This window comes from Lagenorhynchus albirostris, chromosome 2, assembly GCF_949774975.1.
Source record: "Lagenorhynchus albirostris chromosome 2, mLagAlb1.1, whole genome shotgun sequence".
Classification (NCBI taxonomy): Eukaryota; Metazoa; Chordata; class Mammalia; order Artiodactyla; family Delphinidae; genus Lagenorhynchus; species Lagenorhynchus albirostris.
This window is the reverse complement of record NC_083096.1, coordinates 185575882-185589678: the sequence shown is the minus strand read 5'-3', so window position 1 is coordinate 185589678 and position 13797 is coordinate 185575882. Positions and strand designations below refer to the sequence as shown.

The following is a 13797-nucleotide window of genomic DNA, read 5'->3' as shown; positions in this document are numbered from 1 at the left end:
GAAGGCAGGCGGAGTGGTCAGTGCTGGGGGCGCCGTTGGAGCTGCCAGGGCAGGAGGGGGGACGGGGGCTTCAGGCCGGCAGCCCATGTGGGCCACTGGGCACCCAAGGCATCAGGAGCTGAGTCTGCTCCAGGCTTCTCGGGGGCGGGGGGGACCCGTTATTCGGTCCACTGGGAAGGGATTTCACAGATGTAATTATGATCCTGAGCGTGTGGCCTTCAGACCCATCCAGGGGGCAGTGCCCGGAGGAGGGGAGCCTCACCAGCAGGTGAGGCCGGTGGGGTCTGCCTGGGCCTGGCCCCTCCAAACTCAGCCCTGGCCCACCCAGCAGGGCCCCTGGCCATCCCCAGGTCACTGGGCTGTGGAGTCGAGGCCTCTGGTTCCTTCCCGAGTGTCCTTCCCAGGCTCTGGGTCCAGCCGGGATGCCCACAGCCTGGGACGGCCAAGCAGCCTTTCTGGACGCTGCCCCTGGTCCCGTGGGTGATGTCTACTCACTTGTCATCCTGGCCATCACCTCAGCAGGCTGCCCCAGGGGGCCAGAACCCCGTCCAGTGCGAGGGCTGTGCCCGAAGGTCCCTCAGTGAGACCCACTCGGGGTGGGGCAGCAGCAGCCGCTAAGGCCTCTGGAACTTGCCCACTGAGCAGCAGATGAGGAAACAGGGAGTCTGCAGCCAAAGTCGCTCAGGTTCGCGACACCTGGGCCCGAGCCCAGGCCTGTCCCCAAACCAGAGATGTGCAGCCTCCCTGGCTGCCCTTTGGGTACCCCTCCACACATGCTGCGGCGTGACCCCTGCCTCCCACCCCCACTTTAGCCTGACCTTGGGGCTCAGCCTCTGGACTCCACGGGCCGGGGGCACTGGCAGAGCAGGGAGGGCACCTAAAACCTCTTCCCCCTGGGGCTGGGGCCAAAGGTCATGCAAGCAAAACCACAGGGCTGGGGAGCCGCCCCCTTGCTGCTTCAGGCCAGCGTCTGGGAGAGTCCAGGGCACCTACGGGCCTCACCGAGCTCCCAGGAAGCCGGCTGAGGTCAGGCCGTGCCTCTGTCCCCGTGGCTGCCTGTCCTGAGCTTCTGGGGGCAGGAGGCCCTCCCCGCAGGGTGCGGGGCACAGACCAACCCCGTCCCCGCTGTCCTCCGCGGGCTTCACCCGCTCCTCGGCCTGGCCCACACTGACCTCACCTCTTCCACCAAATCCTCAGCGTTTCCAGATTCTGAGGTGGCCCAAGCTCTGGCCTGGACCTTTCTGGGGTGAAATGTGCCGGCAGTGGCCAACCCTGCCCCCTGTGGTGACTCGAGTTCATGGTCCCCCCCCCCGCACCCCCCATCCTCTGGGCTTCTCCAACAGGCCTCCACCCACCGCGCCACTTGGCCTCCATCTCCACAACTGCTCTCACCCCCAGCTGGCCCCCCAGGCAGACTTCCCAGGTCCTGGTACTCAGTGGCTCCCAGGTGTGGGAACCTCAGCAGGACAGGCCCCGGCCACCACGGGGCAGGAACTGCTGGATGCGGAGCCTGACCTGAGAGAGAGGGGAGGCCAGCTGGGTGGGCGCCCAGCACTGAGGCCTTGGGTGAGGTCTGGCCCCGGCGCTGCTCAGACACAGGCCAGGAAAGGCCAGAAGAGGTTTCCAAGGCCACCGCCCTGAAGACCAGAAGCTTCGAGGGACCTCAGGCCTGGCCCACAGAAATGCCCCACCGGCCAGGTCAGGAGACGTCTTGGGTCCCCTGTCCTGTGGCCTCTGGGACCTGGGCTCCGCATCCCCTTCAATGTGCTCCACAAAGCCCAGAAGATCCAAGGTTCAGGGGTCAACAGCCTTTGCCAAGGAGCGCGATCCTGCGGGCAGTGTCTCTGTCCACGGTGAGCCTGCCCCTCTGGCCCAGAGACCCCAGCTGGCCGGGCTGACTCCTGCCCTCAAGTAGACAGACACTCTGTTCCTGGAGCAGCAGGGCCTAGCTTGGGGTCCGTGCACGGCCGCCTCGAGTTTGGAGAGCCTCAGGCCCCGGCAGCGCCCCCGCCCTGCCCCGCCGCCCGTGCAACTGACTGTGGTCACAGGCACCTCCCAGCGGACACACCGCCCACCCAGCCCCACAGCAGAGGGACAGCAGATGCCTTCCAGCCGCCAAGACGCCTGGGCAGGAAGAGGCCGCGCCCACGCATCCGCCTAGATCCCGACAGGAGGGCGGGGGCCACTCCGCTGCCCGGGCGTCCACCGTGTCTGCCCACGGTGGCCTCGCAGCAGTGCTTGCAGGGACGCTCGTCCCATCTCTTGCCAGGCTCCAGCCCACAAGGCTGTGTCCGCAGCACCTGCTCTGGCTCCTGGAAGAGCCTGGCCCCACCTCTGCCCAGGTCTGGGAGGGAGGGAGGGAGGGAGACCCAGAGCCGGAGCGGGCGGCAGGGGAGGAGGGAGGGGGGAGCTCCAGGCCGGGGCACGTGCCCCACCGGCCTCTGCAGGGCACCCTCGGCCCAGGCCTTGGGCTCCTCCCTGCAGGACCGGCCCTGAAGCCTGACCCCAGAGCACTCGGGACAGGACATGACTGGGGTGTGGGGGGGACTGCTGGAGCGCAACCCACTACCTATGGGTGGGCCAAGGGCAGGCTCAGCGCATCTGGGCTCCCCAAGCCTGGTCCACCCTCCTCAGCATCTTGGTGTTGGTTACAAAGAGCTAAATTAAGTTGTCACTTGACCCAACTTTTTAAACAAGCCTGTTTATTGAAAGAATCTGAAAATAGTAATAAGGCTTTCAACATTTAACAAATTTTCAAGATATTAACAATATGAAACATTAAGAATTGATTTCAAAAACCCAAAGTTTCCTAGTTCATTCCCTGTCACGCTTCAGGACTTGGTCTACACTGGCTCTGTTGTCTGAACGAGTAACCTGCGTTCTGAATGCTACTCTTTTCTGGGCCTAAAGCTGGGAGTGTCGCCCCCTCAGCCCATGGGAGGCCGAGCGGGCTGCCCACTGTGCCCGAACTCGCGGGCAGAGGGTGGGAACCGACCTCCGTGCCCAGCACCGGCTGAGCTGCCCACACAGGCACGCGAGGCAACAGCACTTGATACACACACGGACGGTGGCCACGGTGCTCAGGCCGCAGGGCCCGCCCTGGAGACCCTGGATGCCCTTCCATCAGCCCGTGACCCTCCAAGCGGGCAAAGCACAGCGCCCCCCGGCCCCGTCCCACCAGAAGGAAGTCCAAGAAATGACGGGCCCCCATCCCTTCTGTTCTGGCCAATTTAACAGGAGAAAACGCAACCCAGAAAGAAAACAGTTACTCAAAAATAGGAAGCCCATTAGGCGACAGTAAGCGGGGCCAGGGCCACACGCCCCCCGTGAGCCACTGCTCCCACCAGACTCCAGGCGGCCCCAGCCCCAGGCAGCCAGCGATGGAGGCGCGGGGGCTGGAGCGACGGGCACGCCCTCGAAGCCAGGCCCCCGGGGAGAAGCAAGAGCAGCTTCAACACCTCCCGGCCCGCCAAGCGCCAGGCGCTCTGAGCAAGTCGCCCAGCTCTCCGGACGGTCGCGCGGGCTGCACAGGATGGTCCCACTTCACAGCACAAACTCCCTTCTCGCCGAATTCTCAAAGTGTACACAACAAAATCTGTACGTAAGCACTTTCAGAATAAAAGAATCTCTAAAAAGTAGACACAGAATCGAGAACACCTTCCAGGGTGGGGAGGTGCGTCCCTGCTTCCCGAGGAATGTGTGCGGTCTGAACCCTCGCCCCGCCAGTGCCGGTCACCCTGAAGCGGGGGAGGAGACCGGGGCCTGGGGACCCATCTGTCCTGGCAGCCAACCTGCTCTCGGCAGAAGCGTCCCCCCGAGTGGCTTCAGGGGAAGTCGTGGGAGCTGAAGGATTTTTGGCCGTGAGACATTTATTTTCAAGACCATAGGATAGACCCATTCATTCTGATCCCCTCTGAATCTCAGTAGACTGATTTATGGAAGTTTCCTCACAAGGAACTACAAGGAGCCCACCAGGCTCGGTCGTCCCTGCCTGGGGCCGGGCTCTGTCCACACGCAGGGTGAGTGCGCCTGGGCTGACCTCAGAGCTCCTGGTCTGCTCACTTGTTTAGAAATGCAGAAAAGTCAGATTTAAAACGTTAAAAACAGCTGATCTGGTCGACAAAAGGCAGATTGCAGGCCCTTCCTCTGGCCAGACACGTGGTGCGGCACCTGCCACTGGCGCTGGGCCCGTGGTGCTCACGACGCGCTCAGGTCCGCCCGTCCCGAGTGCAGACGGCAGGACCGCAGGCCTGGCTCCCCGCCCCATCCTCCTCGTGCGCGTCCTCCTCGTCCTCCGCGAAGTGGGCTTGCTTCTTCCGCACGTTCCAGTGCAGACACTGTGCCAGGCTCTCAAACCAGTCGCTCACGGGGTCGCGGACACAGATGGAGGGGAGCGGGTAGCGAGAGGTAGTGATGCTGACGCTGAAGCAGGAGAGATGCACCGTGGCCCTCCTAGAACCGCTGCGCGCCTGGCCCGCCCCCCCAGGGCAAGACCCCTCCCTGGTCTGGCTGGGGACCACCTCAGCTCTGCTCACACCACCTGCTGCAAAGCCTGGCCCCAGGTCCTACGGTGCCACTTTCCGGTCTGGTCCTGAGAACAGCCAGGAACTGGGGGCTCAGTGGTGCTCTTGTGCCCCCCAGGACAGAACCACGGACCCCCTCGACGTACCCAGGTCCAGAGGGACCCCAAGGAGCAGGGTGGCGGAAGGATACGCAGTGGGAACGGCTGGCAGGGCGCCGTCACCCCAGGCACAGGTCCACGACACGATCTCTCGAGAACCAGGGATGGGCCCTCAGCCCACCTGCCCCACCCGCTGCAGCCCCGTGGCCCACACACCTGTCTCCGTGGCGGACCTCCTGTCTCTTTCGTCCATCGAAGGACACCCACACAGTGTTCCTTGCTTCCGGTGACAGCATGATCTGACGGGTCAAGCAGGACAGGTGTGGGCTACCTGAGCGCAGCCGAGCGCTGTGGACCCTACCCCGGGGGGACAGCACCGGCCGGGAGGAACCTCACGGGCGCCCCCAATGCCCACCACGTGCCAAGGTCAGTTCCAGGCTGTGAAAACATTAACTTGCGTCGTGCTGACCCCAGCCCCAGGGGCCTGGCTCTAGCATCGCCCCCCACCCCCCACCCCCCGCAGCTCTCTGCGTCCAGCAAACGCAGCTCCACCCACCAGGGCTCACATCAGGGACTCACTGGTCTGGGGGTGGCCTGCAGTGGGGGGCAAGGGGCAGGGGAAGAAGAGTGGACGTGGAAGGGCGGCAGGGCCAGTGAGACGCCAGGACACGCCGTGGGGGACACGCCGGGCAGCGGCCGTTCCTCACCTGTGGGCCCCCATCCCCTCCAGCAAGGCCTGTCCCCACCCACTCAGGCTGAGAGCCCACCTGAAGGGCTGGCCCGGCTCTCAGCACCACCCCCGCCAACCGGACCCCTGGGGCACGGGCCACACGATGGAGGCCAGGGTGGATACAGCCCCTCCGGCACCCAGCAAGGCAGGAGGTCAGCACCGCAGGCCCCGCACCGGCTCCAGCCGACAAGGGCGGCGGGGGTGGGGTGGGGGTGGGCTCCGACCTTCAGCTCGACCCCTGCAGGAACCACGATGGGCCGGAAGGACAGCGAGTGGGGGCAGATGGGCGTGATCATGATGGCTGGCACGTTGGGGTGGATCATGGAGGCCCCGGCGGCGGCTGCGTACGCTGTGCTGCCCGTTGGGGTGGAGACGATCACGCCTGCGGGACAGGCTGAGGGTCACGGTCAAGCGCCCGCCCCCACCCCACGTGCAGCCCCCAGGCGGGCCTGACGCCCACCTACCGTCGCCCTGCACCGTGGTGATGAGGTGCCCATCCAGGTAGACGTCCACGTTGGACAGGTATGAGGATGGGCCTCTGTCTATCACCACCTCGTTTAAGACCTGTGGGTGAGGTCACCGCAAGCTGAGGGGGCCGGGCAGCACCGAGCTGCTCCTGGGCTCCCTGGAAGGTCCCGAGGACAGGGCTGGGGGGTGTCCAGACCAAAGCCGCCACCCTGTACCCCCTGCCCGAGGGCGAGGCCCTGAGCCCTGTGGGGGACAGACCCACAGACCTGGTACTGCATGACCTGCTTCCCGACCTCTGCGTCCAGGGCTGCGGCCAGCACCCCGTTCTCGCTGATCCCGTTGGGGACGGCCACCTTCTTCCCTCGGAGCTCCTTCACAACCCTGACCTTCAGCCGGCTCCGGAGAACAACAGCTGCGTTCCCTGGGGGCCAGCAGGGGTCACACCCAGGGAGGTCAGCAGGGATGGGGGCGGTGGTACTGCAGGAAGAGAGACCCTCCCATCGACCAGGGACCCCCCTTTCTTCTCCCAAATGGAGGGCAACACCCTGTGCTTCTGTGAAAATCAATTCACTGCTACTCGACACGTATGGTAGCCTAAACCCGTGATCAGCTCAAACTTCTCACTGTTAAGAAAAAACGTCTGACTCGTTCAAAATTTAGAATTCTCTGAATCCCGAAACACTCAAGTGTTGCTCTTTGCATTGTTAAAAAAGCCCCCAAATCCCATAAGATGATCCCATGTTCAGAACTGCTCGTGGGTTCTGGAACATTCTGACTCACCCTGTATCACCTGAGTAACTTGGGACTGAAAGTTCTCGAAGTTGAAGGGGGTCAGGAAGCCCAGGGAGCCCAGGTGGAACGCCATGACCGGAGGCACGCTGCCCTGTGAGCCAATGAGGCAAGTCACTCAGCTGGCCAGTGCACTCGAAAGCCACCCGAGCCGTCCCCAGCCCGGAGCGACCCGCACCCCGACTACCCCTGGGAGGGGCGGGCACGGGAGTGCAGGGTCGGCGCCCGGCGTGGTCGGTGGGGCTGCCGTGCTGCAGTGGGGCAGGGCTCCTTGGGGTGACGGCACTCGGCCCGCGAGGAGTCAGGGAGGCCAGGGGAAGAGCGGTGTGGGCAGCTGACGAGAAACGGAGGCGGCGGGACGGACCAGCCCACCGGCCACGGCAGACAGGAGGGAGCGGCGGGGAGACCTCGACAGAGCTGCTGGAGAGGAGTGGGGGCAGCCGGGGGCAGAGGGCCTAGGATGGGACTCGGGGACCCTAACGGGGCGGCACTGCAGCCCCCCGCATGCTGCTTCCGCTGAGGAGGGAGGGGCAGGCGGGTGAGGAGGGGCTCCCACAGTGGGAGGTGAGGAAGAATGGGCAGCTCTGAGGAGGCGGGACAGCCCCAGGACCCTCGCCCTCGTCCTCTGCCGGTCACGAATGCTGCGGCCTTCTAGCCTCAGCGGGTTCACACCGTCGGATGTGAGGCCCCAGGCCCCGCCGGGCCCTACCCTCCTGCCCTGCTGGCCGTCCTGCCCACTTCCAGGCCGCTCTCTGGAGGCCACATCTGACCTTCTAACACACCTCGGCCTGGTCACTCCAGGAGCCCTGCCTTGAGGAGCGTGAGGGTGGGCTCCTGGGCAGACCCTGGCGGTCTGCGGCCTCCACAGGGCTCCCCTGACCCCCCGGACACTTGGCCTGTAGCCGCTGCCCTCACCTGCCCCGGACACTCATCCACCAACTCGGCCCCACATGCCGGCTCCTCTGGGGGATGCCCCGCCCCCAGGCCATGCCCCGCCCCCAGCCCCACCCTCAGGCCCCCCCTTCTGGTGCACCGGCACCTCGAGGTGCATGGAAACGCCTGGCCTGTCACAGTGTCTAGCACCGGACAGCAGATGCAGCACTTGGTATCGTTTGCAAACTTGCTGTGTCGCTGCCTCCCCTCGCCATCCTCAGGCAGCATCTGGGGGCCTCACCTGGAAGAGCGACGAGGCGTACAGCAGGGTCCCGTCTCCTCCCAGGCAAATGATGAGATCAATCTGGTTGGAGATGTCATCGTAATCTAGAAAAACAAGGCAGACACAGAAGAGCCGTCAAACACCCCCGATGCTTCCAGGCATGGCCACATGGGCGAGGCCCCACGGGACAACTCGCCTTCTCTGAAGGTGCAGAACTTCCTCTTCACTGGCCCAAAGTGGTCATCACTCACGATGGCGGGGTCCTCCAGAACCTTCTTCTCCACGTACACGATCATGTTGTTTTCCTGGAAGGGACATGGGCGAGTCAGCCCTGCCAGTACGAGCCAGGCCAGGGCGGGCCGGTCTTCACGGAGCCTCCTTCCTGCCTTGCTTGGCCTTGCACGATGCTGGGTGGGGGGTGGGCGGCAGCAGCTCTGTCTCGGTGACAAAGCGCGGCCGCTTTCTCACTTCACACGCTGCTGAGCTGCTGGAGGCTCGGTGACGCTGGGTTACAGAGCCTTCTGACTTGAGCAGCCCCAGGATCAGAGCCCTGGAGCCCCAGGCGGGAGCCGGCCTGACCCCAGCCCCGCGGCCACCCCTGCTCACCTCCATCAGGTACACGCAGAGCTCCTTGAAGGGCTGGAGCAGGCTGGCGTCCCGGATCTTCTTGATGACGAGGACGCTCTTTGGGGACTTGTTCCACGTCAGCCGCTGGCTGGCAGGGTCCTGGATGTGCCTTTGAGGGGAGACGAGCGTTCGCACTGGCCCTGGGCCATCCCCGGAGTGTGTCTCCCGCGCCAGCGCGGCCGATCCCCGAGCCGGAGCGGGCGCTCGGGGCACTCAGCGCGGTGCCCCCCCTCTGGCTGCCCGGCTGCAGCCCTGCCCGCGGCTCCTCTGGAACAAGGCTCACTCGGGGACCTGCTGCGGAGGAAACCCCACACGCACCCGGACCCAACAGATGGGGACTCTGTCCCGGGGGACCCAGGCCTCCTGCTGACTCGCAAGAGGGGCACAGCCCCACGTCCACACCACTGTGTGAGCAACTCAGGTGACCGTAACTTTCACAGTTAAAAGCCACCCGTTTTAAAGTCAATGGCAGGATGTGGGGCAGTGAGACTGCTCTAGAGATTTCAGCAGTGGGCACGTGTTGTCACGTGTGTCCAAAGCACAGGACGCACCGCACGGAGGGACCCTGGTGTCAACTAGGGAATGTGGGTGACACGATGTGTCAGTACAGGTTCGTCGTGTGTAACAGGTGCACCCTCTGCGAGGATGTCGATGAAGGGCTGGCTGGGGGGGGGCGGGGGGGGCATGAGAAATCTCTGTACCTTCTCCTCACTTCTGCTGCAAACCTAAACCTAAACCTGCTCAAATAATAAAAGCAAAATCCAAAAAAAGTCAGCTGGGCCTGCCTGCCAACAACAGCTCTGCAAGTTCTGTGGCGCCTGGCCTTGGCCCCTAGCGCTGGGGGGCTGTTACGGTCTGCGGGCAGCAGATCCTCCCTGAGGGGCGGAGGTCCCGAGGCCGAGCCCTGCCAGGACTCCGACCGCTGTGGGCACCCGGCAGGCGCCCGCCCGGCCTGGCAGCACACCCCTCCGCCTGTTGGGAAACAGTCCTGAAGGCTGCAGGCAGTGACTTCCCTTCAGACGCAAGTTCCCCAATCAAGACAACTGCTCCAGGTCACACCCTGTGGCTGCGGCCTCCCTGAAAACCTGACGACCCCAACAGCAACTCTCCAAACCGTGACGTGAACCATGAAAAGGGCAGTGGGTCCCTGGCCCCAGGCTGGGACTGACTGACCATCACTCACCCTTTCCAGGCGTTTCTGCGAGGGCAGGGGTCACTCATGACCTCCTCTGCCAGGGTCTCCACCAGCCCGGGTCACACGCGCGGCTCAGCAGAGGGCGGTGCTTGGTGCCCAGCATCTCGGTCACGCTTGACTGACAGCGGGAGTGCCATGCAAACCACCTCCCCCAGACTCCCCAAATGTGCAACTGCACCACAACCCTGCTTTCTGTACCCTCAAAACTGAGAGCAAAACATACTGTAACTTGTTAAAGGTTGTATAAAACAACAAGTCAACAGAACTTCCTAAAATGAAAAATCAAACCAAATGAACTGTATTTGATCTTCTTACTGTTCACACCATCCTCTTGTCCAATCGCCTTTAACAGCAAAGAGGCCAGACCTCAGACGCCTGCTCTTCAGAGGCTGGGCGCCAAGTTCTGACGCCCTGGGCGGTCAGGATGGGCCCCGTCCAGCCGCGGACGACAGCGCTGGGCTGCGGAACCGGCTTGGCCCGTGGGAGGGGCCCGCAGGTGGAGGGGCGGGCACTCGCGGGCCTCCTGCCACTCCACCTGGCCCTGGGGCCTGGAGGGAGGGCAGGCGGGTCAGCGGAAGTCTGCCTGGCTGCCCAGGTGGATGATGAAGCCCCCCCTCCACTGACCAGGTGGGCCGGACTCACGGCCCTTCAAGACCCGAGACTCAGCCGCGCCCAGCCAGAGCCACCACAGCGCCATCGGCTCGTCTCGGGTACCAACTGGTCACTTCCTGTTGGATCACTGCAAAGAGCGGTGCTGGCCCCTCCCTGGCACAGAGGCTCTGGGGGCTGGACGGGAGGCAGGGATGCCTGACAGCTCAGCGGGGGACCCATCTGAGCCCTGTCTCAAAAGCCAAAGGTGTCAGATGTTGGCAATTCCACGTTTCAACATAACAGAAAATACACATTCATGGTGAGGTCTGAGAGAAGGAAGTAGGAAGTGCATTCTTGCAGTCAACTCCTCTAAGTATGTTCCTTTTCAGCATCAGGGGAAGTCAGGTCAGCACGTAATCCCTGCCCCGCCAGCCACGGTGTTGGGAGCGCCAGGGACAAGATGGAGAGTGGAGTCCTGTCCCCCCAGGGCAGGACTGTGCTGGACGCAGGGCCTCGGAGACGCTTCTGCAGCACCTGCCGCTCTGCTCGGAGCACCCCTCCCCACGATCCCACCTGACCTCGGGGAGCAGCTCAGATGCCATCCCGAGACCCCACCCGAGGTTCACGAGGCCAAAACACACACACACCTGTGACATGGGCTGGGAGCAGCTGACAGCCAATTAAGGCTGGATAGCCAGAGGCCACCCAGGGCGGCACTTATGCTGAGCCATGAGTGACGAGGAGGGAGCGGCACTGCCAAGACCAGGGAGGGCAGGGAGGGGCCCCCGGGCAGCGGTAAAAGGTCAAGGCAGGGCAGTCTGGGGCAGTGCACACAGCAGGGCGTGGGGCGCCTGGGGGGCTGGTTACCAGTGTGGATGCTGTGCGGAGTGCAAACGTGGGGCACTGGGGGGTGGGCGCCGCAGGTGGGCAGGACCTGCCCGCGTCCAGCAGCAGCGACTAGAGAGCCAGGGCAGCACCTGGACGGTAGAGGCACTGACACCAGTTACCCCAGTACCCAGGCCGCCCTTGGGTCACCAGGGTCCACAAAGCACAGCAGCCCCCGGGGGCCCGGCACCGTCTGCCCACTGGGCCAGTGCTGAGAACGGGGAGACAGATGCAGGGAGCAAGGCCCCCCGACGGTGAGTCGCAGAAGCCCACCTGGGCCCTTGGTCTGACCCCCCCCCAGAAGGTGAACCCGCCATGGCTCCCCAGAAGAAGGGGGCACAGACGGCCCACTCGGTGGTGAGCCCACCGCCAGGCACAGTGGCAGGGCCGACCTGGAATTCTGCTGTTTCAACACGAAGCTCTTGTGGCCACGAAGCCATTTGAGTGTTTTCTCCCCTAGGACACACACGACACAGAGCAAAGGAGCAAAGCTTTCCCCTCTTTGGAACCATCCAGCACCTGGAGGAGGTGCTGGACGGGTAGAGACGGGAGCTGGGTTCAAGTGTCCAGTGAAACAGCCCGAACTGCTTCGCTTCTAAATAGTTTCTCAGCCAGCACCGCACGGCCAGGGGCCCCCAAGCTGCACTGCCCTCAGGCTGTCGCTAAAATACAGAGCTTACATAAAAAAAAGAAAAGGAAAAAAAAAATTGTGCCCGCAAGTCAGGGTATCTCTCAAACAAGTAAACTCAGCTTTTCAAAAATGCCAACTGACATCTCTGCATTTCAATAATAATTAAGAGAAACATATTTGACCCACCAAATGCATTAGCATGAAATACATTATTTTTCTCTCCTAGAGCTTTTCCTGTAAAAAGCAAATTAACTCTAAACACGAGTCGAGGCCCCTCCGACCCACTGCGCCCACGGAGCAGGCCGCACCCACTCTCTCGCCCCGAGCGAGTCCGAGACGGCGCCGTGTGGCCTCCTGGGGCCTCAGAAGCCGCCCGACACACTCACTGCCCCCCGAGCCAGAACCTCCCACAGTCCAGTGGCCCCTGGACAACAGCCCTGTGGAGCCTCCCAGAAGACTCACATGATGGTCTGGGGGTTCTGCAGCACGCAGGCCTTTGGTCCAAAAGTGGTCACTGGGCACGGCCCGTGTAGCGAGCGGGTCCTCCTGTGGGGAGAGGCACAGGGCAGGGGCCATCAGTCGGCTGAAAGACACACACGTGTAGACAAGGCACAGACTGTGTTAAACTCTCCAAAATATTTTTAATCCAAATGATGTAAACTCCGTCATCTGCCCAGCACCGATGTGACAGTCCTGGAAGACCCTGCCCTGATCCCCAGAGCTCTGGCTGGAGGGCTACATGCTGTCCGTGTAGCCATTAGAGGGGGCACACTTAGAAATACTCCTTAGAACAAGGACCCCAAACCAGTGCAGGTGCCCAGGCCCCACCCCAGAACAAGGGGATTCAACCCAGGGGAAGGGCCTGGGAATCTGAATTCTTGACTGGGCGAGTCTATTTGAAGACGAGCTTTTGGGCCTATACTTGGGAATCAAGACTTCAGAAACGATCCCCAAGTTATCCAGATTAAGATTCTAACAAAAATACTCATTCTGAGTTGTGCTCTCAATAAAAACAGGCAGTACTTGAGTGACCCAACATTTCCAATAACTGAAAAGTGACTCACAGGGCACTGTGGCCACGGAGGCCACCTCTGACCCGCTGCCACCACACCAGGTTCAGTGCCCTTTCGGGCATGACACCCCACAGAGCCAGCAGCCAAGGCCGCCCGCCCGGAGACGCACCCCCTGCAGTGCCAGGGACACCAAAACGGGAGGACAACACGACTCTGCACGGAAGCTTCTGCTGGGAGCTGGCCGCCCGCTGCCCAGCAGGCGAGGGTGCCGTCCACCGGGCCCCCTGCATCTGCGGCAGTGCTGGCTCGGGCAGCTCCTCCCAAGACCCCGGGTGGCGTTCACGGCTCTGAGGCTGCCACTGCCGCAGCCCGCCCGGCCTGCCCAGTGCCGCTGACGGCACACGGGCCCCACCCACGCGCCTCAACCTTGCGCAGCGTGTGGGCACGGTGGGTGGGGGTGCCCTCTGGGAGCTGTGGCAGCAAGCGCGCCCACCCCTCGTGTGTCTGAGCGCCCACGCAGGCCCAGAGGAGGCCTGGTACCTGAACTCGCGGGTGCTGGCCAGGGCAGGCGCGGCCGACAGGCTGCGGGACTTGGCGCGGCCCCGGATGGGGTGGCCCAGGCCCCAGTCCTCGTCACCATGGCACGCGGAGCAGCGGTAGGAGGCCGCCTCTGCACGCAGCTCCGCACTCCCGCTGACTGTTTCTTGTTCCATTTCTGTAGTCGATGGACGAGGAGGACTTCGGCCCGAAAACCGCGGAGGCCTTGATTTAATAAAATACAGTAAATATCTGTGTACAGAACAACGTATACACACACCTACACCCGCCCTGTCGGGAAAAATGACTCATGTCCAACTTACCAAAGGACTTGGCCAATAGTCTATTTCCATCCCAAAGATATTTAAGAACTCGGGAATCTACCTGTGGTTTTTAGTGAATCCAGAAGAGCTAGGGGTCTACCAAGCTGCGGTGTGGCCACGTGCCAAGGGGTGCACGCTTTCATGAGAGAGCAGTCACCATCGTGCAGTCTTAAATGCCTCTTGGCCCAGAAAATCTGGCTAAATATACTTGATAAGACCACCAGCAGGCAC

The 13797-nt window shown here is 62.9% G+C and overlaps 1 protein-coding gene across 2 annotated transcripts; it reads right to left on the bottom strand.

Annotated features, from left to right (window-relative positions):
* Window positions 1-2685: 2685 nt before the first annotated feature.
* On the bottom strand, window positions 2686-13468 carry NADK (NAD kinase). 2 transcript variants are annotated; one of them, XM_060141700.1, is made up of 11 exons: window positions 13247-13468; window positions 12156-12239; window positions 8371-8500; window positions 7961-8069; window positions 7783-7868; window positions 6600-6702; window positions 6086-6240; window positions 5816-5915; window positions 5576-5733; window positions 4838-4920; window positions 2686-4422 (listed from the first exon to the last, which is right to left on the bottom strand). In XM_060141700.1, exons 1-11 carry the CDS (start codon window positions 13417-13419, stop codon window positions 4209-4211), a joined length of 1395 nt encoding a protein of 464 aa, XP_059997683.1. In that variant the 5' UTR covers window positions 13420-13468; the 3' UTR covers window positions 2686-4208. The 2 variants fall into 2 exon arrangements, with proteins under 2 accessions (XP_059997683.1, XP_059997684.1); XM_060141701.1 differs by lacking the exons at window positions 12156-12239; window positions 13247-13468 and adding an exon at window positions 9575-12141 and having other exon boundaries at window positions 5576-5745.
* Window positions 13469-13797: the final 329 nt, after the last annotated feature.

Bases quoted from the DNA above. Each gene is read 5' to 3' on its own strand.
- NADK (XM_060141700.1), bottom strand. From the start codon at position 13,419: ATGGAACAAGAAACAGTCAGCGGGAGTGCGGAGCTGCGTGCAGAGGCG. The intron at 7,869-7,960 runs GCGAGTTGTCCC...TTGTTTTTCTAG, and splicing joins GTTCTGCACCTTCAGAGAAG to ATTACGATGACATCTCCAAC. The intron at 5,916-6,085 runs GTCTGTGGGTCT...CCTCACCCACAG, and splicing joins AGCAGGTCATGCAGTACCAG to GTCTTAAACGAGGTGGTGAT.